The sequence below is a fragment of the Maniola hyperantus genome, chromosome 7, assembly GCF_902806685.2.
Source record: "Maniola hyperantus chromosome 7, iAphHyp1.2, whole genome shotgun sequence".
Classification (NCBI taxonomy): Eukaryota; Metazoa; Arthropoda; class Insecta; order Lepidoptera; family Nymphalidae; genus Maniola; species Maniola hyperantus.
In genome coordinates this window covers 9027091-9040077 of record NC_048542.1, presented here as the reverse complement: position 1 = coordinate 9040077, position 12987 = coordinate 9027091, and the positions used below count along the sequence as shown (strand labels likewise).

At 37.9% G+C, this 12987-nt stretch overlaps 1 protein-coding gene across 1 annotated transcript in view; it reads right to left on the bottom strand.

Annotated features, from left to right (window-relative positions):
- Positions 1-12987, bottom strand: part of Cpsf160 (cleavage and polyadenylation specificity factor subunit 1) — a 23588-nt gene extending 10601 nt beyond the window's left edge. The window contains exons 1-16 of the mRNA XM_034970093.2: positions 12616-12987; positions 11348-11568; positions 10503-10676; positions 9678-9841; positions 8894-9033; positions 8278-8388; positions 7708-7889; positions 6789-7127; positions 6130-6334; positions 5824-5939; positions 4763-4901; positions 3631-3770; positions 2530-2646; positions 2088-2225; positions 1388-1579; positions 599-787 (exon numbers count right to left, since the gene is read on the bottom strand). Coding sequence (XP_034825984.1) covers positions 599-787; positions 1388-1579; positions 2088-2225; positions 2530-2646; positions 3631-3770; positions 4763-4901; positions 5824-5939; positions 6130-6334; positions 6789-7127; positions 7708-7889; positions 8278-8388; positions 8894-9033; positions 9678-9841; positions 10503-10676; positions 11348-11568; positions 12616-12778 — 2730 coding nt within the window. The 5' untranslated portion in view covers positions 12779-12987. The remainder of the gene's footprint in view (positions 1-598; positions 788-1387; positions 1580-2087; positions 2226-2529; positions 2647-3630; positions 3771-4762; positions 4902-5823; positions 5940-6129; positions 6335-6788; positions 7128-7707; positions 7890-8277; positions 8389-8893; positions 9034-9677; positions 9842-10502; positions 10677-11347; positions 11569-12615) is intronic.

Genomic DNA, 12987 nt, shown 5'->3' with positions numbered 1-12987 from the left:
TATTTATAGTTTTCCTAACAAAAATACATGTGTTGTATATATATAACTGATGAATGTTCATAATTTTGGTGTCGATGTAAAGTTTTTTAGTATGTGTTCGAAAGGGATATGTGAAAAGAATTTTTATTATTTTATTTTGAGCAGTTTGTAGATGAGCTAATCTTGTCTTGGCAGCACTTCCCCAGACTTCAATCAAGTACATTAAGTGAGGCTTAATTAGTGTATTATAGATAGTGTAACGAAGCTCACGTGGTATAGTTCGTGCTAGATTTCTGATGGACCCAGTCATTGCTGCCAATTTGCTTCTAAGATGTTCAATTTGAGTATTCCAGTTTAAATAATTATCTAATCTTAATCCAAGGTATTTTTCGTTGTGTTTTTGATGTAACGGAGTATTGTCAATTGTAAGAGGTTGATACGATTGAATTAATTTGTTTTTAGCTTTAAAGATTATGTAGGATGTTTTTGAAATATTTATTAATACTATAAATAATATGACAATCGCATCTTTAATGAGTAGGCCCAAAAAATAAGAATCCATTCTGTGCTTGGCCTAAGCGTGAAAAAATGTTAGCAATAAACAGAACAAAAATCTAACCTGATATATCATTAACTGGTCACCATCACATCTCAACAACATCAGTACTCTGGAGCCCTTATGCCCCAATCCCACCACCAATATTTCCTGCAGCTTCTCGACATTAGTGCTGTGCCCCGTGTTTAGTTCCTCTTCATCGTTGGCTGGATTTGTAGGCATTGGTACGGATTCCAGACTGTCTGCTAATATCTGGAGCAAACAATGTTTTTATCTTATGGTGCTTCAACATAGAAATTAAACTTTTTTAACCATGAAGCCGTAAATATACAAGCGTGTCGTGTTGTGTCGTGATGCGTCAGAAGAACATCGGTTTCATACATTTAGTTGTTGTTAGAGAGAAACAACACGTTGCTCTAATGTGTCACTAACATTAACATACTAAATGTATGAAACTGATATGCTTCTGACGCATCACGACACAACGCAACACGCTAGTGTATTACCAGCTTTACTAAGATGTTGCATTCTTGTTGCCTGCTGTAGATGTTATAAAATTTAATTTGCAGCTTTACGATAAAAGAGTTGCACGGTAGATCAAAAACTATTATAAAAATAAACAAAAATCAGTTTTAGAATCAGGTAATCTTATTTCATCTTACCACAAATTCACAGGTTTCGGATTTTTCCCATTACATATGCTATAAGACCTACCTGCCAAATCTTATAATTCTAGGTCAACGGGAAGTACCCTATAGATTTCTTGATAGCCAGACAACGAAGTGATCCTGTAAGGGTTCGTTTCTTCCTTTTGAGGTAGGGAACTCTAAAACCGCTTAAAAATAACCTCACCCTTTCTCCGGCGCACACGTCGCGTACGAGGAAGCTCAGTCTCATCTCCGGCAGTGAGTATATCTCGAGGTTGCCGTTGTCTCTCACTACGAACAGCCAGTACGAGGGTTTGGGCTCCATCAGGTGCCGCCGCCACCATCTGGACACGCGTCGCGGCACACCCGGGTTCTTGGATTGTTCTGCTAACATTATCTGTGCACAAAATATGGGAAACTAGATGATGCCTGCGACTTTCGGCTAAGTTTCGGCTTACCGTGGGAACTCTTTGATTTCTCGGAGTAAAAAGTAGCCCATGATAGATACTCTCCAGTCTTCAACAATGTCCATGCAAAAAGTAGCATCAATCTGTTGCGGCGTGATTAAAGGACAAACTAAAAACCAACAAACCACCACGTAGTAAAAAATATTTTTTGTTTCAATACGTGTATGTATGTTGAAGTCGAGCGAGCTTCACGCTTTGATTTCTAGTTTATTTTATTGACTGATCTATCAACGCACAGCTCCAACTACTGGATGGATCAGGCTGAAATTTGGCATGCAGATAAGCTATTATGACATAAACATCCGGTAACAAAGGTTTTTCGAAGATTCAACCTCTATGGGGGTAAAACAGGGGTTTGAATTTGTGTAGTCCACGCGGACGGAGTCGCAATCACTAGCTAGTAATTAAATAAAACATTTAATATAAAGTTATACTCACGCTCGCCATAGAAGCGGGTGTTTGGTCGCCGCCATACAGTAGCTCGTCCTCGTCGTTGAGCTCGTACACAGCGCCGGGCTTGAACCCTTCCGCCTTTATGTTCTTGCCTTTCATTTTGCCCGTAAATTCGCCTTTCACCTTCGAAAAAGGTATTTTTTTTGTTAATTATGACGAATACTCCCCTTTTCCTCACCAACTAAGCGAAAAGCTTGTGCTAAGAGTAGGTACGACAATAGTGCAACTGGTGGGGTTTGAACCAGCAACCTTTCAGAATTCAGTCCCCTCGAATAGTAAATTCGATTGTCTAAAACACACAAAATTTTTTTTTTAGATCTGAACTTTCAACTTAGTAATAGGTACTTAAATTGCAACTTTTTTAATATTAAAAATCTTTGCTAACCAAATCGATACTAATCATTATTCAAGTATGAAGTAAATTTACCTGCACATTTTCCATGTCTGTAGTAGTGAAAAGTCCACTCAAGTCTCTATAGGGCACTGCTTTAAGCAGCGGCGGGCGGTGCGGCACCGCTTGTCTTGTGGGCGCAAGTCTTGCTGACTAAAAATAATAACATTTTTGTGTAACCTAATTCTTCCTGCTGCAACGCAAATTACTTGAAGCTATGCAGGACGCCAGCCAAAAAGCTAGGTTTGCACCTCACCATAGTCGCTTGTACTGACGTGTGACAACCTAGCTTTGTTGTTGACTATACATCGATCTTTAGAAAGAAATAGCAGTTTCATAGAGCGATGTCTCTGTCGTTGAGACTGACAAAATGTCACAGTTATGAGGGACAGAGACAACGCTCTACAAAGCCGAAATCTCATTCGTAAGGTCGATATACAATATTTCTTGCTGGCTACTGTATTATATATTTTTATGTGTGAAGTTCTGACCGAAACCGAAGGTTTCTAGCAAGTCCCGAAATAGAACGAACTATTGAACGAGAACGCAATGGAAGAGGTGACGCACATGGGCAGAGAGACACTTATTGAGATAAACTGAGACTGACTGTAATTTGTTAAATAGCTTTTAAGTAAATATTAAAATTGAAATTATTTTGAAGTGTTATTATTTACTAGATGATACCCGTCTGCGTGGATTTAGGTTTTTAAAAATCCCACGGGAACTCTTTGATTTTCCGGGATAAAAAGTAAAATCGGTTGAACGGTTGGGCCGTGAGAGGCTAGCAGACAGACAGACACACTTTCGCATTTATAATATTAGTATGGATGACACATTCAAGAAGACAAGAGTCAAAACTTTAAAAAAAACGTGTTATAAAAAAATATTTATTCAGTTTTAGCTAACCTTGAACTTTTCGGCTTCGGCCGAAGGTTCTAGCGACTGCCGATTAATCGGCTTCGGCTTTGACTTCGGCCAGAAATCAACCTTCGGTCGCACATTATGACTTTGCACATCTCGATAATGTTGATAAACCATCGAAATGATTATACAGTACTTTATTATCACCTAGACTCTAGAGCTCTTTTTATCTGAAGACAATTTTTTTATCCAAAACAAACTGTAAAAGTAACTTACCGTAGCGTCCCTAGCACGAAGCTCTCTAAGGGCTAGCACCAACGCCCTTCCACACGTCGACACCACGCACAGATAGGGATCTGCAGTTGATGCTGTTTTGGCTGTCCACTCCAGCGATATAGATTGGACGAGCACACCATCTGTACCAAGTAATAGGGATGTTACCAACTCGCAAACAACAAATCACAATTTACAATTTTTGAATGTGTTTTTTAACCTACACTTCAACTAAATAATTTTTAAATATGTACATATCAAAAATTGCGGAACCAGTAGGCAATTGTCTAAAACCTGCATCAATCGTTATTACAATCTCAATTGTTCTGATTGGCTGAATTTGTGCGATTCTTGTTGCAACTGTGCATTGTGGCCAATAGTGAGCGAGCATTAACCAATCAGAGATGATTGCGATCGTGACATTGTAGCTGTCAAACAACCGCGGTAGGGCCACTGAATTGCATGAAGTTGGTTTATTGCATTCGCTCAGTCTGGCATGAAATTCTAGTCACAATTTTCAAACCAATATTGTTACAAAATTGTTTAAAATAGCTTCTAAATATTTTTTAAGAAATTACAATAATATCAGTAACTTTTTTCAAACGTCAATAGGCATGCTTATCTTAAGGGAGCTTGTATGAAATAGTGGTTGGTGACGTCACTAACAATGGTTTTTGAACCTAACCGAAAACATCGTGAAGAAACCGGCATGCCTGAGAGTTCGCCATAATGTTCTCAAAGGTGTGTGACCTGCACTTGGTGGTCGAACCCTTCTCATTCTGAGAGGAGATCCATTCTCAGGATTGAGCCGGTGATGGGTTGATGATGATAATGATTAACATTTAAAAACCATCAAAATTTTACCTAACCGTCGCGTCGGTCTGTTATGACTAACATCTGGTAAACTAAAAACTAAAAATCTAAAAGTCGAATCTGTGTCGAATACTATCAGGGATCGCAAAACCGTTTTGCACTTCTGTTATTATTAGTTAACGAAGTAACATCGGGAGAATGCGCGATGCGAATCAATTCTTCAAACGTCGTGCGAACCCGTAGCTTTTGAAAATGTGTGTTTTTTGTTGATTTTGTGTTTAAACCATAATAGAAAATGGTCATGGGGGAGTGATACACTTACTTCTTACGAGTCGTATAGCGAGTGTGGTGACTTGCACCATGAACTTGTTATTGCCGAGGTTGCCCGCGAAGATGGTGGGGGCGCTGGTCATGAACCCAGAGTTGTCTACCTCGTTGATCTCTTGGCCCGTTTGCAGGATCTATAAATGCAATACGATATAGGAGCCGGTTATGCTAAAATGTACAAACAAATTGTCAAAAATATGTGTATAAATATATATGTAATACCCTATATGTATATATAAATAATAAATAAATAAATAAATAAACGTTTATTTCAGACCTTCATAGATCCATAGTTTGTTAGTATGTTAGATACAATTTTTCCTTAAATAGTAAGTTAGTATTGTTAGTTCATTAGTAGGTAGGTACAATTAATTTTATTTTACTGACCCAATAGCTACCGCCACACAGTGGTGTAGTATGGGACAGTCAGGCCTGGCAGCAATTACTTTTAGGATGCCGTTGTCGCTGGTACGTAAGCGCTGCAGGAGAGATGTCGCTTTTTTGCGCATTATGGCAAAAAAGTCACTGGTGTGAGCGTCTGCAAACATTTTAGATGCGCTACAGCGCCACGGCAACCTCAACAGCATCCTAAAAGCGTTATTATATTGAACACGCAGGGCGCTGTAGGCTCGGCGATATATATATACATATATATCATATTTATTACTCTACTAATAATGAAGTTTTTTATTTTAGTTGATTTTTATATTATAGAGAACACATTCGTTGTCGGGTCGTGACACTAGGGCTCTGCCTGAAAATCAGCGCTGCAGTAGTCAAATACTGCAGCATCATGCTGAGGCAGTAGCCTTTTCAGCAGTAGATTTTCTACACAAAAACTGTCAAACCCTCAAATTTATTCCTCGGCTAAAAGTTATTTGACGATTGAAAAATCGGCCCTAAAACCAGCCTAAAACAATTACATTTAGGGCTGATTTTGCAATCGCCAAACAAACTTTAGTTGACTTCTGGAAGATTTTCAATACAAACACTCAAAATATGAAATTTATTCCTTGGATAAACATTATTTGGTGTTAAAATATAGGAGAGTCTCACCATACTAGAGTCCTCTTGAGTCAGAATGAGGTAAGCGTGAGTTCCCTCCATATCGCGATGCGCGTCGCGGTTAACCTCTGCCGCTTCGCCGATCACCGTCCACATATCGATGCAACCTGTAGAATTGTAGATGATACGAATGCTGTGAAACTTGCATCTTTTACTTTTAAAAAAAACGATCTTAAACTCGCCGCTCGTTCGAGCTCGTCTCGCTCTGTTGTTATGTTCGACTCGACTATTTGTTACATCGTGAACGGTTGTAGCACTGTTCTCCTCCCCGTCCGTGAGCAGTTGCAGTTTACTCACCCGGCAGCTTGAACGCGGTAACTAGCTGCGGTCTGACGGAGCGCTGCAGCACGGTGAGCGCGCCGTTCTTGCCGCGCCCGCTGCAACAGACCAGCTCTAGCGCCAGTCCCTCCGCGCGCTTGTTCTCCTCCCCGTCCGTGAGCAGTTGCAGCTCACCCATCGTCACGTCGCCGATCGGGCAGATGTTGAGGAGGGAATCACATACCTGATGCAATATTTTTGAAGGTTAATATTAATTATTTACTCCTACACGTGCAGCTCGTAGAGTCACCAACCCAACGCCATACAGCGCCATACACATGCATTCAGGGTTTCTATTGGGCTGCCCTGGTTCTGTTCCATGCATTCCACTAGGCATGTTTTAGGAGTCATACGCAAAAAATGCGTATGCCTGTGGTACAGAATCAAAAGATTCTCTTACCCTATCTAACGAGAAATAACACACTTAGTTGAACTTGTAACTTCGAAAACTCATGTGGAAAGAATCCCAGAATACTAAGGATGAGATCTATAGAGTGCACTTTGACTTAGCTTAGACTTAAGACAGAGCTATATCTCTCATCTTAAGTCTGAGCAAAGTCAAAGTGCGCTCTATAGATCTCAGCCTAAGTTAGGCACCAATACCTGTTCCTTCAATAACTGTACTACTAGGTACATACCTCAAAAACATAACTGGTAAGTTGCGTAGAAGTCCTTATATCTGATCCGTACACCTCGAGTTCATCTTTGTCACATATCTCAATAACATTACTCGCAACACAGTCACTAAGGTTTTCCAGACGACGCTTTTTCGCAGCCGACTCTGCAGATTCCTTTTGAGTTTCTTTGTTAGTTGGTTCTTTCTCCCTTTCCGATTCGGGGACTGTGAGGTCTACTGTGGCTTCTAAAGGTTTGTCTACGGAAAATAGCATTCTGTTTTCTCGTTCTGTCACTCGCAATAATAGAGAGTTGCCGAGACGAGATCCGAGGAATAGGAAGTCCTCTTCTAATACGCACATCTGCAAATATGTATATGCTTGAATTCGTATAAAAGTTGACAGTGCATGGTGTTAGATATTTATAAGGCAACAAGCCAAATACAAGTTTGTTTATTTTAAAAAAATGTATAGATATTGCGATATCATTTGAGTGAATAATTTTTCAACTTAAAATTTTGCATAAACCTTTTTTTGGATCCCAATTCGTACAAAGTCAATTTTGAAAAATACCTACTGTAATCAACCAAACAGAATTTTATGATGAACCATTCGGATTTCTAAACTAAATTTATACGTCTGAAAGTAGTACTATCCTTTTCACAAAGTTCCTTGCAGAAAGGGATATCGCATTGCGATTAAACCCTGAGTTAGTTTGGAGAATTGTGTAAAATTTTATTTTTATCATTAAGTACACTTTTTAATTTTTTTTTAATTTTCATGGTGGCCAGAAATACACATTCAGTGAAAATTTCAACTATACCTATTACGGTTCATGAGATCCCGCTGTTAGACAGACGGACGGACGAACAGCGAAGGCTTAGTAAAAGGCCCCCGTTAGCACCCTTTGGGTTCCGAGCCTTAAAAATTGGAATCAACTCACACAAGACGTTAACACAGATGCTGCAGCTCTGTCTAGATGGAAGCTTCGCACACTGCGCACGGAGTCTGAGAGCAGTGTCAGCACATATAACTGACCTCCGCGTAGTGCTAGCGCTAAACGAGTGTCGCCTATAGCGGCCACTCTCGCGGCGTCTAGCGTTATGCAAACACCTTCTTGAATACCTTTAAATAAAATATTGTATGTTTCACCTTCCTGACGCCACAATTGTTTGTTGAAGACTGTAATGTGATTTTTAGCTAAACTCAAGGCACATTGGTGCAGTCGAAGCGCAAGATTTGGCGATCATTTTCACATTCGCTCGCAATGTATCGGATACCTATTACCTACTAATCACTATAGAGCAACGCACGGATTAACATTTAAAAGTTCCGAGGTTTTGATGCAATTTGTTCCTTACAGAAAAAGTAACGCACCAATGTGCCTTGAAACTTGCCTTTTAGTAAAACCTATTTAAAAAATTGTAATTGTAATGAAATAAAAGCTGCAATTGTATCTAAAATGTTATTTCAATAAAAAAAGTGGCAAAAAGTTCAAAAACTGTAAACTTACGCAAAGGAAAATTAGTTGTGTGTGTTGCAACACTGTTTAGTGATACTCCGTACGGCGGCACGGACTGATTGAGGTATATCAGCGAATTTACTGCCATTATTAGACAACCACCTAGAAGAAAGTGTTAGAATTTTATGTTAAAATTCAGTCTAATACAAAGACCTTAGGCGCTGCGTAGACACAGCAACATTGAGTTGCGGTAATTGGCAACTCGCAACTAGCTATTTATGACGATTTTAGCATTAAGTCACGTGGTTTGACAGTTCTGAATTAAATTTAAAACAGTCAAACAGTGTCTTTTTCATATTACATTGGTAGGAATGGGATGCAAATACTCTAAAATTTTGTTGATCAGAATCAGTATCATTATAATATCAAGAGTGAATAGGCATCTTCTAGGTCATCATCTATTCCATCAGGTGTGATTGTGGTCAAGCGTGTGCCTATAATAAATAAATAAATTAAATTAAATTAAAACTAACATTAATTATTGAAACTTGTAAAAAGTTGACAGTTCCTTCAACTAAAGTTGCTATAGTTCTGCATAGCGTCTTAAGCTAATTAGATACAGGTTTGGTTTATATAGTCATAGAATTATATAAAATAGACTCCCTACCGAGAGGTTTCTGCAAGGGTACTGCTTGGATGCAGTCAAAGGGTAAGCCTCCAGTGGCCCATATGACTGGATGCACCCGAGCGCTCATGTTAAGACTGACACCAGCCATTGCACACGTATCGCTTCTTACGGCTGTGCGCCTATTAAAAGAAGTAAAATTGATGGCATAGATATTATATGCTTGCGTCCTAAAAAGCAGCTTTTAAAAGTTGTAACTTGCAATACTACTTGTATTAAATAATAATAATCGTTTATTGCTCGAAAAAAGTATTGAGTAATTACAAATTACAAGTCATGATGATAAATGACTAGGTATAATATATTATACTTGCTTACTTGTACATTACATAAGCTTTTACCAGTGGACCCTACACTAGGAGATGACCTGTATTGTAGGGTCCGAGTAAATGTTTACAATGGTTTACTTTTTTTATTAAAGCGGTTGAAAACGGAAAATTAGTGGTTATTTATGACGATTCTTACACGTTTACCTCTACAATAGTATTGTTGTAAAGGTAAACGTGTAAGAACCGCGCCTACGCAGTCGCACTGTGCAGGGTTTTTAGATTGAAACACTTTGACTCTGCTCAGACTTAAGACACTGTTAAAACGCGACAGCGTTATATCGCTGGCATAAGTCTGTCTCGTTTTAACTTAACTTAAGTCTGAGCAAACTCAAAACACGCTCTAAAGATCTCAGCCTCAAAGTTCCCTATACTAGAAATCATACACACATACGCAAGTTGTAGCATAAATAGCTTTAATTTAATATTTATAAACTTACCCAGCAAATGTCCTGACTGGCTCATATAATAATAGCAATGTTGGTTCATAGTATCCATAAAGGAATTGTATGTCTAGGATGTTATCTATCTTTTCATCCAGCTCTTTTAGCACTATCACATAGGAGGCTAGAGTTGGCGCACGGGTCACAGTTTGTGGACCTTGCTAAAAAAGATTTCTAAAATTAAACTAACTGATCCTAAATTTAGTTTTAATGTACATATATTCCCGTCGTGACTACGACCCGTGCAACTGGGTCGAAATATTGACAAAACTATCAAATTAATAATGGTATGTACCAAATATTATGTCGCAGGGAAATGATAAAAATCGGGATTCGATCAAATCCCGGCAGATGTTAAAAGGTTATTTTACCCAATTTGATAATTTCACTAAACTAGTTACTACCCGTGCGCAATAAGTTGAGACCTGGGGGGCGGTGACGCCAAAGACGCGTGGTTGTACTGTAGACAAAAATCGGAGCGCGTCGTCGTTGCGTGACGTAAGCAAGTACGAGACTAAGATGTTAAAAAAATGGCGTTGTCTACAGTACAATACGGCAGCTTGAGGGGAAGTTACAGGGGAAACGGGCGCAGGGTTGCATTCCAGGCGAGTCTCAAGTTATCGCGCACGGGTAGTAAGTGATTTGATCATTTCACAACAAATGAAGATTTCTACAGCTGGATGAAGTTCTCCTGCAAGAATCTCCACATAAGTAGTTTTTGTGCAGCTTGTGTCCAGCATTAAACATACAAATATTAAACATGAAACATTAAATATATAAAAATACAATTTTAAAACAAGATATTAATTTTATTTAACTTACATTTTTCTTATTGTCAGATAATGGCTTAGCTTCTAAAGGGTCGCCTTCCTCAGAGGTAATGTCTTTCCGGAATGGCAGTACTGCTAACTTTCGTCCATATAATAACATGACTGCACAACGGAACTCTGGGTCCACCCTGATCCATGGTATGTGTGGGTGAGTTGTCCAACCTCCCTGAAAGAAATCAGAATAAGTATATTTTTTCTTTATTCAAATAAAGTTTTACGCTTTTTAATTGTTTGGTAACAAGCATGATTTTCCTGAAGGGCATTTTATACCACTAAAAGATTCATTTGACTATTCAAAGTGTATACTTGTGAATATATTTTTTTTGAAATAAAATAAAATAAATTATATACTAGCTGATACCCGCGACTTCGTGAGAGTGGATTTAGGTTTTTAAAAATCCTGTGGGAACTCTTTGATTATCAAGGATAAAGAGTAGCATCTGTCACTCTTCACGTCTTTATCTATACCCATGTAAAAAATCACGTCAATCCGTTGCAACGTTGCGACGTGATTGAAGGACAAACCAAAAACAAACACACTTTCGCATTTATTATTAGGGTACTGATGTATTAGCCATGTATAAGCAGTGTATAAATTTTTAGTAAAGACCAAACTAAAGGGTAAAATATAATGCTGTTAAAGACAAGGAATATTATGCAGTATTGAATAAATAGTCTAGACTTGTAAGTTGTATCAGCACTGCATTTGTCAATCCAAGGAATATTTCAACTTTCACAGACCTCTTTTAACATTTTTTTGTTGTATTTATTAAATTTTGAATATATTATCAAAGTTGCTTGTTGCAAATAATAATCTTCAAAGTTTAAATACAATACCTTCATATCTTCCTCTTCAAAGTAATGCATACTTAATGTAGCCAAGTTGTTAGTCTGTGGGTCGTATTGCAGAACTGATAGTTTGGCTTCCTTGAAAGACACCAGCAAGAGGTCTCGCCCTGCACTGGGGCATTTGACAGAGGCTATTGACATTACATTGCCCCATAGTGTGTATGTTGCCAGACATTCAAGTTTCATTTTAGGCGGAACTGGTTGGCCGGCTATGTAAATAAGTAAAAAAAAATATTTTACTAGATGTAGCCTGCGACATTGTCGGTGTGGATGTGTGTTTTTTTTAAATCCCATGGCAACTGTAATTATCACCACTATATCTTACAAATCCAACATATGATCATCAAAAAGAGTAATTTATTACCTATTTTGAATAAATAATTTGACTTTGACTGATTGATTTTCCGGCGTAATGAGTAGCCCACGTCCAAACAGATGATGCTTACTACTTTATCCATGCTGATAATTTTTTTTAAGAATCCTGTGGAAACTCTGATTATGTGGGACAAAAAGTAGTATATGTTAATCCCTGGGATTTGAGCTATTTGTGTACCAAATTTCGTCAAAATTGGTTAAGCTGATGTGCTAGGAAAGCTAGCAGACAGACACACTTTCGCATTTATAGTATTAGTATAGATATGGATGTCATGGTATGGATATTCATATAATGACTAGTTTCTATCTATACTGTAGACTTCAAACAAATAATACATTAAAAATTAAGTACGTAATTTACCCAAAATTATTATAAAATATTTAAGGCTGTCTCTTGCTAGTACTGGAGTCAAAAAGCATTCACACTATACCAAATTGTACCACACTCTAGCAAATAAAAACTGTTTCTATACACCGCTGATTTGAAGCCCACAATATGTAAATGAAAATAAAAGTCAAGATTAGTGCTTTAACTTTCCTGTTTTCCAGCATAACTATTTAAACTACTACTCCACTATCATATTAAGTTCTATGAACATCACCTCAATATGACATCACAATGCGAGCAAGCAAGATAAGAATGGTAACTACCAATACCTAACACAGCTACCGGGAAGAACACATAATACTGAGGCACAGAGTTAAGCCGAGATATTGCCGAGCTAGTACCAAAGTATTGTATTAGTAAACAAAGCATACAAAGTGATGATTATTGTTGATAATTATAAGGTTTCTTTATTTTCTGTACACGTTCGCAGAGCGCGTTGGATTTAAGTATGTGACTACGTTCTTACGTTAACAACAAATAGTAAAGAACTTACCGGCGTTAACCTCCTTAGTATGGCCCTCGGGTACAAGCCTAAACACTTTCACGATATTGGCGCCAGCGGTTATCAAGCACACCTCGTCATTATTAAAGAAACAGCAACTTATAGCGTGTTCAATCCCCGTAGCGGGATGCGTTTGCCGACAAATGGCAAACATTTTTAATCAAATTTAATAGGTTATGTCTAAAGAATATTGAAAAGTTGGATTTATACAACTTTTATTTGAATAATGGAGTTATAGTGTGTTTTAAAACTAACCACAATTCATTTTTATTAATCAATTGTAATCCTAAAAACTATTTAAAGCTATAAATCCTCGATATCTAACAATTTTTCTTTTTGGACGCAACACTTGTTTACGTTTGT